This window comes from Canis aureus, chromosome 32, assembly GCF_053574225.1.
Source record: "Canis aureus isolate CA01 chromosome 32, VMU_Caureus_v.1.0, whole genome shotgun sequence".
In the NCBI taxonomy this organism is placed as follows: Eukaryota; Metazoa; Chordata; class Mammalia; order Carnivora; family Canidae; genus Canis; species Canis aureus.
This window is the reverse complement of record NC_135642.1, coordinates 35,395,025-35,417,549: the sequence shown is the minus strand read 5'-3', so window position 1 is coordinate 35,417,549 and position 22,525 is coordinate 35,395,025. Positions and strand designations below refer to the sequence as shown.

Here is a 22,525-nt window from a genome sequence, read left to right as displayed (position 1 = left end):
TAGTGGTGGTGGATACACAAATCTACTGATGTGATAAAACTGTACACACACAGACACACACGTAAAGCTGTTGAAATCTGATAAATAATCTGATTCCTTATCAACACAGCTTAACAGCTTCTGGGTCCTGGAGGACTACAAATGACCCCCTTGAAAGAGGCAGAGACACTGCATCTCTCTCTCTTGTGTCTCTCATGAAGAAAGAAAGAAAAGAAAGAAAAGAAAGAAAAGAAAGAAAAGAAAGAAAAGAAAGAAAGAGGCAGAGACACTGCAAAGGAGCCAAGAAGCCAAATTTCACCAATTTCACAATTTTGTCAAAGGCAAATACCTTGATTCAAAATATAGTCTCTTTCCCAGAGACTGGAGGCATTAGAAGGCTTGTGTGGTGCTCAATATATAACCTGATTAAGAAGATTACAGAGTAGCATCAAACCAGGCAGCAAGGTGTCCATAATTAAATAAGCACGTAGGAAGAAAGACTCTCAAATCATCTGAAACACTGACAGCCCTGGCTTACTCATGCCCATTTTATTTACAGCTTTTGAAATTAAAGGCCTGTGATGGCCAATAAAGCAGAGAAGAAAACATGCGGGCTGGTCCCAACGCTGATGCTTCAGGACAACCCTCACCTGGATGTAGCGTCCCGATTTAATGCCAGCTTCTAACACTTCCAGGGGAAGATGTTCTGCGTACTCCTTCCCGTGGCTCTCCTGACTCTCATTCTCTCTCTCCCGTCGAGACTGAAGGATGGAGTCACAAAGCTCATGGGCGGCCTTTAAGTCAGGCCAAAAGTTGTCCAGGTAATTCTGCATTTAATAAAGGCATTAGAGAAACATGGTCAGAAAGATAGTGGTTTGGGGCACCTGGGTGACTCAGTCAGTTAAGTGTGTGCCTTCGGCTCAGGTCATGATGCCAGGGTCTTGGGATCGAGTCCCACGTTATCGGTCTCTCTGCTCAGTGGGGAGCCTGCTTCTCTGTCTCTCTGCTACTTTCCCTGCTTGTGTGCTATCAAATAAATAAATAAAATCTTAAAAAAAAAAAAAAAAAAAAAAGAAGAAGACAATGGCTCTTCCTTTTGGTAGTCTCACAAAAAGTCCTGGATGGGAATTGCTGGCACACATTTTTGAAGAGCTGTTAAATGAGCATTACCTCCCTGAGGCTCACATTACTGACTAGTTTTTTAACCATCTCACTAATCCCTGAAGCCTTGCCAAGTGAACCCTAGAAAGGCCCTTCCCACCATGGAATGTTTACTTTGCACTTTGAAATCTCCTCCTCTCTCTGCACGCATGCACACATCCTTGTCCTGCCTGTCTTTACAAGCATCTCATTACTGCAGACAATGGCCTGCGGTGAATGGAGAAAAGAAGCTCTTATGTGTGAATTCTCATCTTGTTTTTTGTTTTTTTTTTTCATCTTGACATGTTTGAAATTTATAAGAGACTTAAATAAGCATGTAAAAATGGCAAGGAGCAAAGTGTCTATGGAAATGCCTCCTTTCCCCCCACCTACTGGCTATGTCAAATTAGCAGAGAGTGGCAAAGTGAAGGTTTTCGATTATTCTGAGGCCTCCGCCTCCCCAGCTGCCAGAGGACCAAGTCCTTGGTGACCATCCACAGATGTGGTTAACAGTCCTCACACAGACATACGTATTAATGTGATGACCTGGTACGAAATAGGACTTTGAAACAGGTGGCCAGGGTCCCCTTCACACACCGTTACTGCACCTTTTGGTGTAATTCTGTCGGAGAGACCCTAGGCCAAACACCAAGGCACCACTCGCAAGAGGACAGTGTGTTGACGTTGGCTGTGCTACGTCCAGAGTACACTCCCTCAGGGGGTTACTCTCACTAAATAACACCAATTTTACCTGTGTTTTTCACTCGACTTTAAGTCTAAGGTAGAGTCTAGCACGTTCTCTTTTTTCTCGAATTAAAAAGAAAATATATTATCCTTCTCGTCACCACCAGCATTTCTCCCACTGACTTAAGGGAACTGTTCAAATCACTTCCCTTCTTTCCCTAGTCCTTCGAGAAGTTCCGTCTCTGCTAACTCACTACCCACATTCTACGGTCACTTACCACCACCAAACTTCCACCAACTCTTCGCGAGGATATATGGTCTCCACTCTTCCCAGCTAACTTCAAGTCCCACAGAAAATTCTGGCCTTCCCTCTCATCTGAACTCCACAGTACCTCTTTTTTTTCCCTGCTTTTTTTTTCCCCGCCTTTATGAAGCCCTCAATCACACGGTCTGCTTAGGAGATGCTATACGCAATAAAACGGTACTATAGTGCTGGACTACAAAGAAAAGTAATTTTAACAAAAACTAGAAAAATGTAATTTTAGTCAACTGTCCTCTGTAGGAACAAGACATGATGTATTGCAACTGAAAAAACAAGTGACACTGCCATTAATACCCAGCGCCCCCGGAATTCTCTGGCATACCAGAACACTTTTTTTTATAGCAGGGCCAAGAAAATTCTATTGGCAAATCTTTAGCAATACATGCACCTGGGAACTCTTATAGAATCTACAATTCAAAATCCAACTTGACTTTCTGTAAACTGACAGGGGTAATAGAGGGCCTCACTCTAGGTTCTGAATCAAAAACCAATATCAACCACTGGAACTTGATTGGCCAATGGGCAAGACAGACGAGACCAGTAATCTACTGAGAGATTAACAGCTTTCCCCCCTTCCCAAAGGGTATCCCCAAAATAGGAGAACTGTGTTGCTAACACAGCCCAAGAATAGGTCACTGATAACACCGTTCCTGTCTGTGATCTGATGTGACAGCCTTCATATATCACATCTCATCACCCCGTCCTTTATCCTTATTAACCCCCATGCACATTCCTAAGTGGGGAAGAGTGAGGAACAGCAGAAAAACATGATTGGCCTTTAAAAACTATGTTGCGTGTGTACTCAGAAAAATAATTTGAGGGAATCCCTGGGTGGCTCAGTGGTTTAGTGCCTGCCTTCGGCTCAGGGCATGATCCTGGGGTCCCGGGATCGAGTCCCGCATAGGGCTCCCGGCATGGAGCCTGCTTCTCCCTCTGCCTGTGTCTCTGCCTCTCTCTCTCTGTGTCTCTCATGAATAAATAAATAAAGAAATAAAATAATTTGGGAGGCAGCAGAGCAGGGTGGGTAAGAGCTTTGGAGTCAGAATGCCAGGACTCTAATCTCAGTTCCACCACTTGTTGCCTGGGTGACTTTGTGTGAGTTGCTTAACCTTTCTGTGCTTTAGTTTCCTTATCAATAAAATATAGACAATAACATCTACCTCATGGGATTACAGCAAGAATTAAACAATACACTTAGAATAGTGCTTGGCATAGATAAACGGTGGCTATTACTATTAGGGGGGGCCATGTAAAACTGCCATTTTTTAGGTCAAAAACCTATTGACAATATCATAAGATCCAACCTATTCTCATCATCGTCATTACTAAGATTGTTATTGTTATAACTACACACGAGTTCACTGTCAACAGGGGCTTATTGGGCTGACGTCTCAGATGCTATGGGTCTTCTAGTCACAGAGTTTGCCCAAATTTGCTAAAGCTAAGATTACTTAGTTGGGGAGAAACAAAGACATGGAACTCGTTGGTTGAAGTGTTCCTTCACTCTTCATTGTCCCTTTTCTGTATTACCACCAGGACAGAGAGCTTTGTGGGTGCCACAGAGTAAATGAACGCACACAGACACATTTACGGACACAACAGATGTAAGTACCTTGAAAGAAATCACAAACACTCCTTCTGTTTCACTTCCATACTGCTGAATTGCCTCTTCATCTTCTGTCACCATGACGATAGGCATCCTATCCTGGCAATGGTGATAGTACCAAACGGCTGCATTGTATATGCTCCTAAAAAAGCAAAGGGCATGTGAGCCCTCCCAAGACAAGCTACTGTTCAAAGCTTCACGCCTGGCTTTTAATATGCTCTCCTTCAGTTTATGTAGACAACTATTCATTCACTCAACAACTAATTCTCGAGCACCTGTTATAAATATGTCCTGAGTTGGGTCCTTGCGGGGATACAAAGATGAATTAGACAGCACCTGACATCTCTTCTTCCCGAAGACATCCAACCATTTGCAGCAACCTCTTTCATTTGTTGATGTGGCCCAGAAACCATGAGGCTCTGTCATTTTTTTTTTTTTAAGATTTTATTTATTTATTTATTCATGAGAGACACAGAGAGAGAGGCAGAGACACAGGCAGAGGGAGAAGCAGGCTCCATGCAGGGAGCCCGATGCAGGACTCGATCCTGGGTCTCCAGGATCATGCCCTGGGCTGAAGGAGACGCTAAACCGCTGAGCCACCAGAGCTGCCCTCTGTCATCTTTTAATACCTTTTAGTTGGAAAGCTGTGACACACAGCACCACACAGGTGACCAAGCTAAACTATGTTTTGTTTTGTTTTTTAATTTTTTTATGATAGTCAGAGAGAGAGAGAGAGAGAGAGAGAGAGAGAGAGGCAGAGACACAGGCAGAGGGAGAAGCAGGCTCCATACACTGGGAGCCCGACGTGGGACTCGATCCCAGGTCTCCAGGATCGCGCCCTGGGCCAAAGGCAGGCGCTAAACCACTGCGCCACCCAGGGTTCCCCAAGCTAAACTATGTTTAAAAGAGGTTTAAAAGATGAAGAAACAAGTCTGGCTAAGAGAAAAACTAGGCTGCAAATGGCTGAAGATCATAATCCATTAAGGTATGGAATCACATGAAATGTCTGAAAATGTTCCTGAAAAGAATCAAAATTGGAAAAAATAACCCAGGCCTGAAGACGTGTGTTCAAGACTGGATTATGTTTCCAACGATGTGTATCAACTTGGATAATCGGTTTCTGTAGGCATCTGTTTTCCCTGCTGTAAATTAAGATGCTAGGTAAGGTTCCTTTAGTTTTAGGGGTGCCTGGGTGGCTCAGTTGGTTAAGCATTTGACTTTTGGTTTTGGCTCAGGTCATGATCTCAGGGTTGTGAAATCGAGCCCTACGACCAGCTCCACACTCAGCGTGGAGTCTGCTGGAGATTCTCTTTCCCTCTGCCCTTCCCCTGCTCTCTTTCTCTCATTCTCTCTCATATAAATTAAATTAAAATCTTTTAAAAAGATTTAGTTAAAAAAAAAATTCAGCCAACATATACTGAGTATCTATTCTGTGCAAGCCTGTGTAGTTGGTAAGTAAGATCATTTTAAGTACTCACATGTGACCTAATCTAGAGAAAGATTTGCTTTCCCTTCCTGGTATTAAGCCCTGCGGGAACTTAGTACTATAATTAAGGATTCAGTATGCATCAGTGCTTTTTTTTTTTAGAGGATTTAAATATTTAATGGCTACACAGATAAAGAATCACAAGGAAAAAGACAATTTAAATATTTTGTATGGATAAGACATTTGAAAGCTTAAGGTCTCCTTGGCCCTCTGCAGAAGAGTTCAGCAGAGGCTATGGGTGCCCAGCCCCTGTGCCCCTGACTTAAGCTGCAGCTGGGCAGCACTTCTAGCCCACCCTAGGCCCAATGAGTGGAGTCAACACTCCTGTAGAATGATCCTCAGCTAAAGGCGGAAGTCTCTTTAACACCTTCGCCTCCACTCTTCTAGGTGACTTCTACGGCATATACTATGCAGCTTCTCAGAGGTTCCCAGTAGGACTGAGCCTCAGTTTCCTACAGCGGTAGCATATCCTGAACTGCTTTCCCTCCTCTGTCTCACACCAGGCACTTCCTCACTCCTGTTTCAGGGAATTACCTCCCACATCAACAACCCACACCCAACTCCTTGCTTCAAGCTCTGCTTTTAGGCAGATATAAAAGGCAACAGCATACTTCCTAAAACAGCTTTAGCAGCATTAACCTACATGTTTCAGGTTAATAAGACTGGTTGGGATATTAGAGCAACCTGTACCAGAAAAATTGAGATGATCTTCGCTTAAAAGTGGGCCTCCTCCTCCCTCATACATACACATACACACACAGAGAGACATTAAAATGATAATGCCAAATGTTAAGATCTGGGGCAAACTCACTCTGAGTATCTGTAGCTCCCTAATGACAATTTCTAAAGCATATATGTATTCAAACAATATAGCTAAAATAATGACACATTATTTCAGTAATGATCATAGTTCCAGAATAACTGGTTTATTCTAGCAAACCATTTAGATCAACTCCCAGAAAACCAATGATAAAGAAATTAAAAAGAGTCATGCAAAACTCACAGCCATTTGGTGGTGCCATACCTGGTCTGCCACTTTTCCATGGATTCTCCTCTTTCCCGAGGGAGATAGCAGTACTGCTGGAATTCATTAGCAAAGAGAATGCAATCATGACGTGCATCCTTTAGGAGGTTTCGCAATTTGTTGTACTGTCTGGGACACAGAAGAGAAAAATAAATCTGACATAGCAGATACTCATCTACTGCCAGCTCCTGCTAAGGATCAGAGAAGATGAAGCATTTTAGGACAAAAGATGGATTCTTTAAAACCCAAGAAACACTTATATATATTGGCCTTAGTATGTGTAGTACTACTGGGCTGTTGTTTCTCAGTTTTGCCTGCTAGAATGTGCTTATGCAGGACCTCATTAATTAGCTTGTGGATCAATCACCCCTGCCCTTTCCCCTTCTAGACTTCTGGCCATTAATAACGGAATTATATGAGCCTGCGCCATACAGCCCCCTCTTCAAAGGCTCTTTGAGGACCAGAGGCAAGCAGGGTTTAGCACTTTATTTCTGTACCTCATTTTGTTCTACAAATGGCATTAGGCATGAGTGTATTTTATATTTGCTTGCAGCCTGGAAAAGGACATGGAAAGGGAATAAGTTTGGGGATTTATCTGTGAATTTTATTTATGCAGCTGCCTCATTTACATGAATGAGGGCCAGCTTCATCTGTCAGATAACTAACAAAGTTTTAAGGTTTGTCCCATCAGGAGATCCTTCCAGTGATGCCAGCCAAAGTATCACATCAAATACGCAGCTTCCTATGGGTTGGTTTCTAAGACGATGCTTTTCTTTTTTCTTTTTCTTTTTTTAAGAAGGTGTTTTTCAGTAGTCTGGGTAATATGAAATACAGAAAAGGTTCACAGTTATCTTAAAGGAAGCCAATTGTTTATTTAAAAAATGGATTGATATTAAAATCAGATGTTAAATTAACATATAAATCATCCAAGGTAGATGATTGGCATTTAACATGTGTTTTAATGTAATAAAATTTGTGCCCTTCCATTCCCACCTCCAGCCTGCTGCCATGGATTCTTAAAAAAAAAAAAACAGATCTTTTCATTAAAGCACTAAAACTCTCCAACTTCTCTTCTTTGAATAAATGCTCATCACCAATATCTGTGTCGTCTTAATGCTTAATGAGAAAACAAGAAACACTGATTTTGTTTTCTTGGTGATTCTAATTTTGAGCTATTTTTAAAAGAATCAAGTAATGGCACTTCTACAATTTCATAATACACAAAAGGGTTTAGTTTCAGGTCTGTGAACAGCAGCTTTCCTTAAGGGCATCCTACTTATACAAACGAAAGCTGCCCCACCCCCAACTCAGAAGGGCCTAGAACATATCTAATTGGTGATTTTCCCACTTTCACAGAGATATATTTAAAGTCATTTTTAAGACCTCTTAGAGTAGGCACAGAAGAGTCTACACAACCCTGCTCACAGCAGCTGTCCCTGCACGGGGGTAAGGGGAAGACTTGCACTTTCTGCTTTATACATTTCTGTAATGCATTAATGTTTTTAAATGAGCACTTACTTCTTAAGCAATAAAAGATTTTTTTTTACATTTTTAAAATTTATTTTATTTTTTTAAGAAAGAATTTATTTACTTATTCTTGAGAGACACACAGAGAGAGGCAGAGACATAGGCAGAGGGAGAAGCAGGCTCCCCGCAGGGAGCCCAACACAGGACTCAACCCTAGGACTCCAGGATCACGCCCTGGGCCAAAGGCAGATGCTCAACCACTCAGCCACCGAGGTGCCCCTCAAAGAGATATTCTTATCCTGATGTTCATGGCAGCATTCTTCACAATAGCCAAAAGTAACCGACGAAGCAACCAAAGTGTCCAATGATGGATGGATGGATAAACAAAATGTGGTGTACACATACAAGAGAATATTACTAAGTCTTTAAAAAGTAAGTTCTGAGACATCCTACCACATGGATAAATCTTGGAGATGTTAAGTGAAATAAGCCAGACACAAAAGGACAAATACTGTATGATTCTACCTACACGAGGTATTTAATCAAATCTACAGAGATAGAAAGTAGAATGGTTGTTGCCTGGGGCTTGAGTGGGGAGTTAGTGGTTGGTTAATGGGAGAAAAGTTCTGGAGGGGATGGTGGTGACAGTTGCAGGAAATGTGAATGTACTCAATGCCACTATACACGTAAAGATGGTTAAAATGGTAAATCTTACGCTATATACATTCACCACAATTAAAAAAAAATAGGCCAGGTGGAAAAAAAAAAACCAAACAGGACCACCCATTGCAGTGGGAGAAGTGCTCTGAGGAGAAAAGTGCAGGGTGTGACAAGACCATGGGAGGTCTGGGGAAGGCATCAGGGAAGAGGTGACACCTGAGAGAAGGATGAATGAGAGTTAGCTAGACAAAGGACTCAAAGGAAGAGATGGGACAGAAAGTTCAGGATGGTAGGCAGTATGGTTCATGCGCCCAATAAACATTTTCCAAATGCTTAAGTGAATTCCAACTGTTTTTTTAAAGATCATTATTATTATTTTTTAGATTTTATTTATTTATTCACAAGAAACAGAGAGAGAGGCAGAGACATGGGCAGAGGGAGAAGCAGGCTCCCTGCAAGGAGCCTTATGTGCCGGACTTGATCCCAGGACCACGACTTAAGCCAAAGGCGGACACTCAATCATTGAGCCACCCAGGCATCCTGAACTCCCAACTTTGTGACAACAGTGATCCAGCTACAAGAAACTGGTGTGTCCAGACCAACCTGGACATTTTTGGAACCTGGTGACTGTTTTGCTAGCTCCACACACACCCCTGGACTTGTTTAGGACACCTGTACTTTGGACCCAAGGATTCTCCAATCCCATCCTTCCTAGATACTGATGTTCCACAAGCCAGACTCAGGGCGTTTACCACCAAATTAGAGGAATGACACAGCAAAATATAGAACTTAACAGAAAGAAATGTTCTCAATTTAAAGTTTCGTTCCCATATATTTTCCATAGACTTTCGTGCATGCTTCCATTTGTCAGCTACCTATCAGCCAGATAAGACGAATGAACAAATGGTACAAGAATATTAATGGAGAAAGCAGGAAAAAGTGAATCACTCAGAGTGTGACAGTCGGGTTTTCTTGTAGGCCTGTGGGCTTCTGGCTGTAATTTAATAGTGCATACATACAATATAGTCATATTTTTGCTAGTCAGGGCTGATGGTGCATACGATGGGGTTAGATATATGAGTATCCTGCATAGAGCCAGCACAGAGCATCATGGTGCCTTGGACAAGTTTGGTGTGAATGATACGAGAACAGCAGTTTCAGACAGTCAAGTACAATAAAGTGATCTGAAGGTTTAAAAATTCCAGTCTTGGGTGCCTGGGTGGCTCAGTGGTTGAGCCTTTGGCTCAGGTCATGATCCTGGGGTCCTGGGATCAAGTACTGCATCAGGCTCCTCGCAAGGAACCTGTTTCTCCCTCTGCCTATGTCTCTGCCTCTCTCTCTGTGTCTCTCATGAATAAATAGAATCTTTAAAAAAAATAAAAATTTAAATAAATAAATAAATAAATAAATATTCCAGAAGAACCGCAGTTTCCCTGGACTTGCATTCCCCAATTCTCTATTATTTGAATAGTTCAAATAATTTCTTCAGGGTATGGCCACGCTTACCTTCCTTAGATTGCTTTTTGTACTATTTTCATTCAAGGATGATCTCACCTACCGATGCAAAGTCCTCTCTTCCTGCTGCCTATATTCTCTGGGGATTAGAAGTGGGCATCCCACAACCAGTTGGGGGAGGTACAATGCTGTGTTTCTTCGACCAGTTTTTGCAGAATTCTGCTAAGGTCTCTTAGGTAGACTTACCCTCACAGGTCTTTGAATTTTGTACAAGAATTTTTTTCTAGGGACGTCTGGGTGGTTCAGTGGTTGGGCATCTATCTGCCTTCCGCCCAGGGCATGATCCTGGAATCCCTGGATACAGTCCCGCATTGGGCTCCCTGCATGGAGCCTTCTCTCTCTGCCTGTGTCTCTGCCTCTCTCTCTCTGTGTCTCTCATAAATAAATAAATAAAATCTTAAATTTTTTTCTGAAGTTTTATGTATTTAAGTATCTCTACATTCAACGGGGGGCTCAAACTCACAAATCTGAGATCAAGAGTCACATGCTCTTCAGATCGAGCTATCCTGGAGCTCCAGAGTTTCCCACAAGAATTCTGAAAGTCTGTGTTTTGCTTTTTTTAAATTTTCATTTTTATTTATTTTTTAAAAAAATTTTTATTTATTTATGATAGTCACAGAGAGAGAGAGAGAGAGAGAGAGAGAGGCAGAGACACAGGCAGAGGGAGAAGCAGGCTCCATGTACTGGGAGCCCGACGTGGGATTCGATCCCGGGTCTCCAGGATCGCACCCTGGGCCAAAGGCAGGTGCCAAACTGCTGCACCACCCAGGGATCCCTTTTTTTTTTTTTTTTTTTTTTTTTTTAAAGTAAGCTCTATACCCAGTGTGGGGCATGAACTCATGACTAAAGATCAAGAGTCACACATGGTACTGACTAAGCCAGTCAGATGCCCCTAGGTGGTACTCTTAAAACATTTTCAAAGGCATATATTTTCGACCCTCTGAATGCCCTCTAACTGCACTGCCATTTGGAAGCCTCAAAGACAACCTCAGACTCACAACCTCTAGCTCCACCCCTCGACTTCCTCCAGCGCTCCCTCTCTATACAGTCATGCAAACCAGAAACCTTGGTGTTAGCCTTGACGCCACCTTCTCCTTCCCCTTACACATCTAACTCCATTACTGAGTTTTATAGGTTTTACTTATTTTATTTTTTATTTATGTATTTATTTTTAAAGATTTTATTTACTTATTACAAAGAGAGAGACAGAGAGAAAGCGTGCGCGCACAAGCAGGGAGAGTGGCAGGCAGAGGGAGAGGTAGATGCAGGGCCCTGTGACCATGACCTGAGCCGAAGGCTGACACTCAACACCAACTGAGCCACCCAGTGCCCAGGTTTTATTTGTTTTAAATAACAGCTTAACTAAGAGATATAATTCATATACCATAAAATTACCCTTTTACTTATTTTTTTAAGCTTTTACTTATTTGACAGAGAGAGAGAGTGCAAGTGAGGACAAGCAAGGATAGCAGTAGGCAGAGGAAGAGGGAGAAGCAGGCTCCCCACTGAGCAGGGAGCCCAACATGGTACTCGATCCTAGGACCTTGGGATCATGACCCAAGCTGAAGGCAGACGCTTAACCAACTAAGCCACCCAGGCATCCCTAAAATTATCCCTTTAAAACATACAATTCCATAGTATTTTGTATAGTCACGGAGTTATGCAACCATCACCACCAAGTCCAGACATTTTATCACTCCAAAAAGAAACTTAGATCCATTAACAATATTCCTCATTCCCCTGCCCCTGGCAACCATGAGTCTATTTTCTGTCTCTTGGATTTACCTATTCAAGGCATTTCATATAAATGGAATCATACAAAAATGACTTTGTGTGGCTGGCTTCTTTCAGCAAGCATAATATTTTCAAGATTCATCCATGTTGTAGCACATGTCAGTGCTTCACTCCTTTCATGGTTGACTAGTTGCCCACTATATGGATAAAACACATTTTGTGTAATCATTATCAGTTGTGGACATTTGGGTCCGTTTCCATTTGGGGGGCTATTACGAATAAAATTGCTATGAACATTCTAGTACAAATTTTGCATGGATACATTTTCAATTCTCTGGGTTAAAGACTGAGAAAGATCTACAGACTTTTACCTACTAAGAGGCTGTTGGAAATATCTATTTCTTTCCAACATCTCTCATGTGAACTAAAGTCATAGCCTCTTCAGGGCACCTGGGTGGCTCAGTGGTTGAGCATCTGCCTTTGGCTCTGGTTGTGATCCCAGGGTCCTGGAATCGAGTTCCGCATTGGGCTCCCCATGGGGAGCCTTGTTCTCCCTCTGACTATGTCTCTGCCTCTCTCTGGGTGTCTCTCATGAATAAATAAATAAAAACTTAAAAAAAATCACAGCCTTTTCTCCACCAGCCTAGTCATCTTTTCAAATAAGGAATTTGATTATACATAGGATCTTGCCCTGCTTACAGCCCTTCACCAACATCCCTGAGACCCATTATCCACCCCAGGGTCTTCTTTTAGTTCCCTGAATGGAGCAAATCTCCCTCCCCATGACCCTGCACAGCAGGCCCCTTACGTGGACAGCTTTTCTCCTTTGCCTGGTTTACATCTACCCACCCCTTAGAGCCCAGCGGAGGCATCTCCCTCAGAGAAGCTTTTTCTTGCCTCTCTGACTAATCTGGGCTCTTCTGGAACCAAGCACCTATCCCTCAGAGCTTCTGGCACAGCTGCAGTCCCCCACCTGTTTGCGTCATTATCTGAGTACCACCTGTCTCCCCCAACACCGCGTCTGCTTTTGTTCACCATGCCATCCCCAGTGCTAGCACAGTTTCCAGCATGTCTTTCGGTAAATATTTGTTGAATGAACAGATGAACACCTACATACGGGCATGAATGCAGTGGACAAGACAGACTCACAGAGTCATCAAATGATCCCTCACTGAACAAGCGTGTGATGACAGTCAAGTTAGGCAGAAGATGTGCTCATGCTGAACCATCAAAAACGTGATTTTTTTCACAATGTTTTCTATAATATACTTAGGAGAACGGGCATTTTCTGCATTGATACTATTGAAATCATAATGTAAAATCATATTAAATACAGAACCAGATTAGAGGCCGTGTCTTTTTATTATTGTGAAACTCAACTCCGGTGATTTCATTTCAGTAGAACAATGTCACCTGTCACAGTAAATTAGTGTTCATTTGCAGTTTTCTTATTTTGTAAGCTTTGTTTATTTAATTTGAAGGTCCAATTTAGGTTTAGGGCTGCAATAAGTACTTAAGCATGAGGACTTTACATCTGGATTTATGTTTAAACATGTTTAAATAACAATACAATAAAGCAAATTAAGACTGGTGTCCAGGAAAAAAAAGTTGGTAAAAATTCTTTTAGAAACAAAGGCAATAACATTACTCATGCTAAGTTACAATGATATATTGGAGGGGAGTCAGATCATTTGATCTCTTAGATCCTCTCCAACTATAATATTTTGTATGTTATATACTGAGAAACAGAGATGTTAACTGTTGAGACTCTAAAGCTATAATGAAGGAATTCAGGAGGGGGTCAAAAGGAGAAAGCAAGGCATCCTTATACCAGACACTAGAGCAACCAGGTATTTTAACTGACAAAGCTTTTTTTAAGCACAAATGTTCCTAAAAGCATATCAAATAGAATGAATTATTGATTAGCATCACAAAAATCTCCAAGAAAGGAAGGAAAAACAAAAGAAAACATTTAAAATAAAGCAAAACACCAGAGAGCCTCCTGTAGGCCACTTATGATTAAATATAAAAAATCCAGTGACTTACACTTAACACTTAATGAAGTTCAAATTAATACAGCAAATTCCCTGGATCTTCTACATTTAAGGGCTGTGATCAATTATAAAGTTAGCTTTTGATATATGACACTTTTTAGGGTTTAGGTAATTTGGTCATTTAGTTGTTTGAACCTGAATATAACTGCTGGTTGCTTACCAGGTAAACAAAGCACGAAGTCCCAAACTTGTTGAATCCTTTTCCTGTCTCTCCTTTCTCTTCAGTTACATTCATGACCCCTGCTTTAAAAATCGATCTTAAACCTACTTCCTTCAGAGGGCTTTCTGGCTAAACCCTCACACCCCATATTTACCTCTGCACTTTGCATAGTCCACATTAAGTCATACGGCCTGCGTGTAATGCGTGCCCCCTTAACCTCATTGTATTTGACCCCAACAAGAAACAGCTTTGTTGAGAGAGGGACTGATACAGTTGATCCTTGAACAACCCTAGTATGAACTACGGGGTGTCCATTTATAGGTGGAAATTTTTTGGTAAATACAGTATAGCAGTGTAAATGTTTTTTTTCTCTTCATTATGGTTTTCTTTCTTTTAAAAAAAATATTTTATTTATTTAGGGGTTGCCTGGGTGTCTCAGTTGGTTAAGCGTCTGCCTTTGGCTCAGGTCACGATCCTGGGGTCCAGGGATCAAGCCCCCCCACTAAGGGCTCCCTGCTCAGTGGGGAGGTCTGCTTCTCCCTCTCCCTCTGCTCCTCCCCTTTACTTGTAGTCTCTCAAGTAAATAAATAAAATCTTAAAAGAAAAACGATTTTATTTATTTGAGAAAGCTGGTGCAAGAGAGCATGAGTGGGGAGGGGGGCACAGAGGGAGAGGCAGACACCTCTTTGAGCAGGGAGCCTTCTGGGGGGGGGCTCAATCCCAGGACCCAGGGATCATGATCTGAGCTGAAGGCAGATGTTCAACCGACTGAGCCCCCCATGTGCTCCTTCATTATGGTTTTTTAAAATAATGTTTTCTCTAGCTTACTTTATTGTAAGAATATGGTATATAACCTGTAATGTACATAACACATAAAATATATATTAATCGACTATGCTGTTAGTAAGGATTCTGGTCCACAGCAGGCTGTTAGTTAAGTTTTGGGGGAATCAAAAGTTATACATGTATTTTCCCCTGTGCAGGGGTCCAAGCCCCTAATCCCCACGTTGTTGGAGGGTCACTAATATTTCTTTTTGTATTTCATAAAGCCTAGAACTATGAGCTTACAATGTGCATATCAGATGGGAAAACCAAGGTGTTATCAGACCCATCTATTTCACAAATCCTCATCCTTTGCTCTCACATTTAGTATATTTAGGTACATAGTAAAGCGATGGAAAACCAATAGTTTTTCATTAAGTTAACTACTTTTGAAATGTTTGGGAGAAAAGACATTTAAATTCCAATCCTTTGCTTTTGAATGTCCCAAGAATTGGCTTTTAAAACAACTCTTAATATTAAAAATATTTCAGAAAACAGAAGTTGAAAAGGCTCGGCAGAGTGCTTGCAATCCAAATGATAGCAACAAATTGATTTTAGTAGCAGAAATTGAAATACGACACCTGGAACAGCATTCAAACCCGAATGTGAATAAACATCTATATCTTTGTGTCTCAGCAAAATCAACTTCAAACTCATTTAAAAATATTCTATCTGAAAAATCTGCAATCTAGTTAATGTACATTTTTTTGAACTGAGCATGTAAGGACAACTCATCATTTTCACACACAAATAAACATACTTCATCTTTTACCACCAAAGTCTGAAGAAACCACATTTAAAAAAGAGTAAACACACAGTTTCTTCTCTTTAAATAACTAGGGGTGTTAAGAGGTTGTATGTATAATTCCAATATGCTGTTTCCATGCAGTCTTCATGTTCGAATCATAAATCCTTTACCAATGTTAAATGAGGCAAAGCCATTTTTTAGATATTTGTCTAAAAGGTGAACAATTGTTCTTCATTTAGGTATAAGGCAATCATTTTAGAGTGATTTTAATCAGAAGTCCTTTGTTTAGCAAATACAATGAGTATGGTTGGTAGTTATACTAGTAATGTAAAAATAAAGCAAGTTATTTCTGCTTTCCTTAAATAAATAAATCACTACAAGTACAATTTACACCCATAATAAACAGTTTAAAATTTAAAAATAAAATAGTCCCCCCCCCACACACACAAAAGGGTAGGCTTTTGAAACAATACATCTAAAAAATAAATGCAAACCCAAAGCCAAGAATCTTAAATACCCATATACCAGGGACACTGCAGTTTATTGATCTATAGTCAGATCTCTCGGCCAGGTGTTGAAGCAGAAATATAAAATAATGTCACTGCATTCCTCACCAGCGAATACCAAATTAGCTCAAAAAGTCCTTTCTGACAAAATAACGAATTCCTCCCCATTCCCGCCAACAAGGGACCTTTTTCTAAAGGGGAAAAGAAAAATATGCTGTATAGAAATAAAAAATAATGCAAAATGGATACCTGCGACCTCTTTGATGCTGCACGGTTTGACAAGCCGTCTGCATGAAAATAATTCCCTTCAACTCTGGGAACTCAAGGATCTCCAGGTAATCTTGAACAACTTTCCAATCTGGGATCATGTAATGAGTCACGTCACTAGACAAGAGTTTCCCATCTAAAACATAATTCAAAAGGTAAGCGATTAGACAACATTTGCAAACTTGGCTTATTCCTATTTGAGCATCAAGGTGCTGCACTCTACAAAAATAACTCCCAGTCTCAACTACACCTTAAAGTTTTTTTGTTTTTTTTTTCACCTTGAAGTTTTTAAAGGACAGGACACATCTGCTTTGGGAGAGGTCCAAAGTTCAGGTAAACCCAGCAGCTTCATTTTTCTGAAGCTGCGCAAAGGAAAAGCTCAGCGTGGTTTATGGTGTTGCCAGTGGTGCAGAAGATGAAATTTTTAAAAAGCAAACATCTTCAGCACACCTTAAATATGTATTTGTTAAGGGACTGACATACACTCACATTCAAATGGCGGGGGGAGGTCCCCCGAAATATATATGTTAACCACTTGTTTCTGCCGAGCAATTTCAAGTGGGTTCTGAATCAAGCCCGTGTACATGCTCCGAAGTCTCCAGGGGCCAGAAAGCCGGCATCGACTAGAAAGGATGCTCAGGGATCCCTGGGTGGCGCAGCGGTTTGGCGCCTGCCTTTGGCCCAGGGCGTGATCCTGGAGACCGGGGATCGAATCCCACATCAGGCTCCCGGTGCATGGAGCCTGCTTCTCCCTCGGCCTATGTCTCTGCCTCTCTCTCTCTCTCTCTCTCTGTGACTATCATAAATAAATAAAAAAAATAAAAATTAAAAAAAAAAAAAAAAAAAAAAAGAAAGGATGCTCAGTGCACGCAAGGGCAGGGGTTAGGCTTTCCGCGCGGCCTGCATCTCCGGGAGCGGGGTGAGCCAAGCTGCAACTGCAATGTTCACCTTGACCATAAACTGAGGATTCCAAATACTCTCTGAGAAGGACCCCCCTCTTTGACCCCCCAAACACATACACATACACACGGCCCTGCTCCTCTCCCACCAGGGAGGGGAGAGATCTTCCCAGCTAACCCGGGGCCACGCTTGCAGCTGAGCAACCAAGCCGGGGGGCGGGGAAGGTTAGCGCACAGCGGCTCCAAATCCAACGTCCCCAAGGCCTTCCTGTGCAACCATCCAGGCCCAGACAGTCGACACATTTTAGGGCAGCCGGGTGTCCCCCAGTCTGAGGCATGCGGGCTGGCTGCGCGGCTCAGCCATTTGGCACCACCTTTGCCCCAGGCGTGACCCTGGAGACCCGGGATCGAGTCCCGCGTCTCCAGTCCCGCGTCGGGCTCCCTGCGTGGTGGGGCCTGCTTCTCCCTCTGCCTGTGTCTCTCATTAATAAATAAATAAATAGAATCTTTGACACTGGTGGGGAGTTGGAAGTGTCGAAGGAGCAGCAGCACGGTGCCTCGCCCCGCCTCTCACCGCCCGGCACCCCCCATTTCACCAGTGCGCCGTCCCGGGGGGCATCAGGGGCAGGCCCTGCACCCACGTCCCCCCCCCATCACCCCCTCGCCCCCGGAAAGCCTCGATCGCCAGGCCCCTGGGCCGTGGGGGCGCCGCGCTCTCGGGCCCTGCGCCTGATGGGGGCGGGGTGCGGAGCCCGGGAGCAGCGGCCTGGCCCCGCGCCCCGCGCCCCGCCCGCGCCCCGGCCCGGCCCGGCCCCGACCGTTGCGGCAGGCGGCGGGCTGCGGGCAGAGCGGGCTGTGGCAGGGCACGCTGGGCCGCAGGTAGTGCTCCCGCACGATGCGCAGCGTCCGGCCCTGGAAGGTCCTCAGGAGCAGCACCTTCTCCCGCTTCTGCAGCATGCCGCCGGCGCTGGCGGGACTCGGCCCGGCCCGGAGGCCGCCCGGGGAGCTGCCGGGAGGAGGCGGGCGCCGCGCGGGCGGAAGCGAGGCCGCGGCTCCGGGCCCGCCCCTCGGCCCGCCTGGTCTACGCGGGCTCCCGGGCGGCGCTGCAGCCGCAGGAGCGCCGCGAGGGGCCCCGGAGCTGCAGCCGGCCCCGCCTCAGTTTCCCGCCTGCCCACCGTTGCCCCCCGGAGCGGGGGGGGGGGGCGGTTAGGGAGAGGAGGAAGCTGACCCCAAAATAAAACGCCCCGGGGAGACCACATATGTAGATTGCGTGGAAGCAATCTGCAAGGTTGGGTGCAACCCTGAAGGATTCTTGGACATTTATTTCCACCCCCCCCCCCACCCCCAGGTCCTTATGGGCATAGGGGCTGCAGGGTGGGGAATTAATTAATTAGTGTCCTCTGTTCCTCGCTCTTGCTTTCTTAAAAGAGCTAAAAGATTCCGATGAAGAAGCCAGAAACGCTGCCAGACCAGCATTTTTATCCCCACCCCCCCCCGCTCAAAAAAGTATTTATTTTTAATTCCATGTATTTTTAATCCAAGTAAAAATTCAAACAATGCAGATAAAACGAAAACCAATCCCATTTCCTTGAGGTCGACACTATCTGTTCAGTCCCAACGTTGATGACCTCTGGCCTCGGCAGCCTGTGGCAAAGGAGTTTTGCTTTTTTTTTTTTTTTTTTTTTAGATTTTATTTATTTATTCATGAGAGACAGAGAGAGGCAGAGACACAGGCAGAGGGAGAAGCAGGCTCCATGCAGGGAGCCTGATGTGGGACTCGATTCCAGGTCTCCAGGATCACACCCTGAGCCACCCAGGGATCCCCAGGAGTTTTGCTTTCAGGCTGGGAGACCCAGGCCCAGTTTCTTCAGGGATCACACACTCCTCGCTGGCTAGAAGGCGCTGCTCTTCCAAGCACTCACAGAGACCTTTGAGCTGTACCAGGGACATTACATACAAGTGTCACATTTGATTTCCACAAGTCAGTGGAGTCAGGCTTATTATCCCCATTTTACAGGCGATGAAACAGGATTAGAGAAGGTTAAGTGGCCAAGGTTATCCAGTTATTAAGTGGTAGAGTCAATATTCGAGCCAGAATCTGGCTGAATCCAAAGCAGGCTCTTAACTAATGACTGTGTTATTCACAGATGAGTAAAATAGAGCTCCTGCATCGAAGGACTTTATGATGCTGAGCTCTGGTTAAGGCACCTCAACCAGCTGGCTGGGGCTATCAGAGCTTCCTAGTGTTAAAAAAAAAAAAAATTCAAGTAAATCTAAAGATCAAATTGGCTTTATTTAAGGATTTATGGATCGCCCAGCATCCTATCTAGCAAACAAAAAAGGAGCTCTGAGGAGCTGTGCAAAATGCAAGGGCTTTTTAGGCAGAAGGGAAGTTTTTTAATGGAGTGGATTGTTTCAGACAAGGTTACCTTCCTTTGGGGGAACAGAAGGGGTCTGTCACGAGGAATACCTTGCTAGTGTTGATCAGATAATTCCAGATAGTCTGGCTAAGGTCACATTCCTGGGAGAGGCTGAAACTGCAATTAAGTCTGGTTTGCTGTCATGGGGGTGATTTGGGGCCTATTGTTCCTTTCTTTTTTTCCTCGTCCCCCACTGAAACATGTGATCAAAATTGAAGGCATTAGCACACCTCTCAGCTGCCACTCTGTGAGTTCTCACAGCTTTTACTGATCCTCTTTGTGATTTTCACAGGTCTGGTTTTTTTTTTTTTTTCTGAATCTCTGATATTCGCATATCATGACTCCAGGTTCCCAATTTTCTAGGTGGTCATTTTCTTCATTCCTTTTTTGGCGTTCCAGTCTTAGGGAGATCATTTGCTTGGTGGTTTGTGGCCACACACCTGCATTTAAAGCTTTTGAAGGAATATAGTGTGCCAGGAAGACCATGGTGATTATTATAAGCAGAATAATTCTCGGTGTTTGGAGAGCTCTTTGGAGCCATTGGTCCCCAGGACCCAACCCAATTAAAATCAAGTAAGTCAAAGAAAGACCCCAGCAAAGCAGTCACCTCTTTAAGCCAAGTGGCATGGAGAGTGATCTTATGTGACCGTTTCAACTTCTCCAGAAGTGTGAATCCAGTACAGCAGGTAGTGTTGGCCACAGCACGGGCACTTCCTTGCTCAGCTGAAAGATCTTTAAGGGTTATCTTATCAAGAGCAACTTTGGCCGCAGAGTCTAAGGATCATTGTTGGGTAACTGTTGTCTTAGCGGATTCTGCAATATTTTCAAGAGTGAAGGAAGGTTCCTGATCATATTCTTTTCTTTTTTTTTTAAGATTTTATTTATTTCAGAGAGAGAGCACAAGCAGGGGAAGGAGCAGAGGGAGAGGCAGAAGCAGACTCCCCACCGAGCAGGAAGCCCCAAGCAGGGCTCCATCCCAGGACCCTGGGATCATGACCTGAGTCAAGGCAGACTGAGCCACCCAGGCACCCCCCTGATCATATTCTTATTTATATGTATTCCTAGCCTAAGAAATAGGGCCCTGGGAAAGGAAGCAAATCCTGAATCCTGAAGGTTTCTTGGAAGGTCCTTTCTAATTTGATGATGTAAATTCAGTGGAGCTGACTAGTGAGAAGGCTTAGTTTGTGAATGGTTGGGGCACAGTTAGGGAACCTCTGAGGTATCGCCTGGCTGTGTGTTAGCCATCCAGGCATTTAGAGACCCAAGGAGAATGATAACTGCCACAGACAAAGATAAACCATGTTGTGGCACAAACCATTCCTGTTGAGGTGTTACCATCAATGGATTCACTCACAGGGATTGTTGCATTTGCTTTTAAGCCAGCACCCAGTTTGATTTTCAGTGTATTTGGGAAGTAAATTTCCTAGCACCGAATAGTTGTTCTAATACCATGCAAAGATGGGTGCTGCTGGTAAGACATTTTTGCGACTGGGGGCAGATCTGACTTAGACAATCTTGAGAATGTAGGGGTGCAAATGTACTGAGACTTGCATAGGTATTTGTGTCTGCTTGAGTACGAACAGTTATAAATGGAGAAAGATAAAAACAAGGCACTGGATTTCTGGCCATAAGAGTTGAAGTTGATAAGAGACTTCTAAGGGGGGTATCTATTGTGGTGGTGGCATTGGGAATAAAAGAGAAATTGGTCATGGGGATGACCAGAGGAGTCTAGCATCAAGGACAGACCCGAGTTTTTGGTGACAAATTCAATAATTTGAAAGGTTACTCTCCTTAATAATGATCTCCTTAGCAATGATTAACAATGTGAGATACAGATGATGGCATTATCTTTCCAGGCCAATGTCAGAGTAAAGGAACGAAAGAGAAGAAAGGATTTCCTGTCTATTTAAAGAATGAAGTCTTGCGGCACCTCGGTGGCTCAGTCAGTTAAGTGTCCAGCTCTTGATTTCTGCTCAGGTCATGATCTCAGAGTTGTGAGACCAAGCTCTGCATTAGGCTCCCTGCTCAGCATGGAATCTGCTTAAGATTCTCTCTCTCAAAAAAAAAAAAAAAAAAAAAAAAAAGATTCTCTCCCAGGGTGCCTGGGTGGCTCAGTCAGTTAACTGTTTGCTTTCGACTCAGGTCATGATCCCAAGGTCCTGCTCCTCGGGAAGCCTGCTTCTCCCTCTGCCTGCTGCTCCCCCTGCTTGTACTCTCTCTCTCTGTCAAATAAATAAATCTTAAAAAAAAAAAAAAAAGTATAAAGTCTTTTTTTTTTTTTTAATAGTATAAAGTCTTGATTTGGCATCTTGGGTGAAAGCAGTCTACCTCGATGTCAGCTACTTGTCTTCCTTACCAATTTGATTTGGAGGTTTCCAGCATCTGCTTGGGACCAGATATCAGGTGGGGACTTCTTTGCCTATGAGATGTGCACCCAAGGCTCAATGCCTTCTAGTTTCACAGCAGTGTCAGGAGCACCTGGTAAGGTCCCTTCCAACAGGGTTCAAGAGCTATCTTCTTCTGATGACATTTCCAGAATACCCAGTGAGCAGGCTCTGGGTTGTGACCAACAGGACCCTTTGAATTGGGATCTGGGAAAGCTTTTTTAACCTGTAGTTGCAATAGCCAGCCAGGCCTAGCTTTAGCATAAGACATTAAAGATTTACAGTAACTGGTCATCCTAGCATGAGACCAGCAGACATGGTTGACTGGTGACTATCTTACATGAAGTGAGTTTTTATGTTTCCCAAAGGGGGTCTGCAAATAGTCAGCAAAACCAGAGCCAATACCTTAGGCCAATGGAATCCAGTAGTTTCAGCAAGTTTAAAGGTTTTTGTTTTTTGGGTTTTTTGTTTTTTGTTTTTGTTTTTTGCTGGGCAGCGAAGCAAAGTTTATTGAGTGATAGAGTATAAAGCTCTCAAAGAAGGATGGGACCCAACAGGGTTGCCAAGTTTAGAGAATTTTAAGTTTGAGGAACCCATTTGTTCTCAAGACCTTGCCTGATGATTGAGGGTGATAGGGACAGTGATAAT

At 43.4% G+C, this 22,525-nt stretch overlaps 1 protein-coding gene across 3 annotated transcripts in view; it reads right to left on the bottom strand.

Annotated features, from left to right (window-relative positions):
* Positions 1–18,134, bottom strand: part of DIS3L (DIS3 like exosome 3'-5' exoribonuclease) — a 33,555-nt gene extending 15,421 nt beyond the window's left edge. For 2 of the 3 annotated variants that reach the window (XM_077881553.1, XM_077881556.1), the window contains exons 1-5: positions 17,892–18,103; positions 16,157–16,310; positions 6,242–6,370; positions 3,738–3,873; positions 630–806 (exon numbers count right to left, since the gene is read on the bottom strand). In XM_077881553.1, coding sequence (XP_077737679.1) covers positions 630–806; positions 3,738–3,873; positions 6,242–6,370; positions 16,157–16,310; positions 17,892–18,030 — 735 coding nt within the window. In that variant the 5' untranslated portion in view covers positions 18,031–18,103. Of the gene's footprint in view, positions 1–629; positions 807–3,737; positions 3,874–6,241; positions 6,371–16,156; positions 16,311–17,891 lie in introns of all 3 variants that reach the window. The other variant, XM_077881555.1, reaches the window with a different exon arrangement.
* Between the last annotated feature and the right edge of the window lie 4,391 nt (positions 18,135–22,525).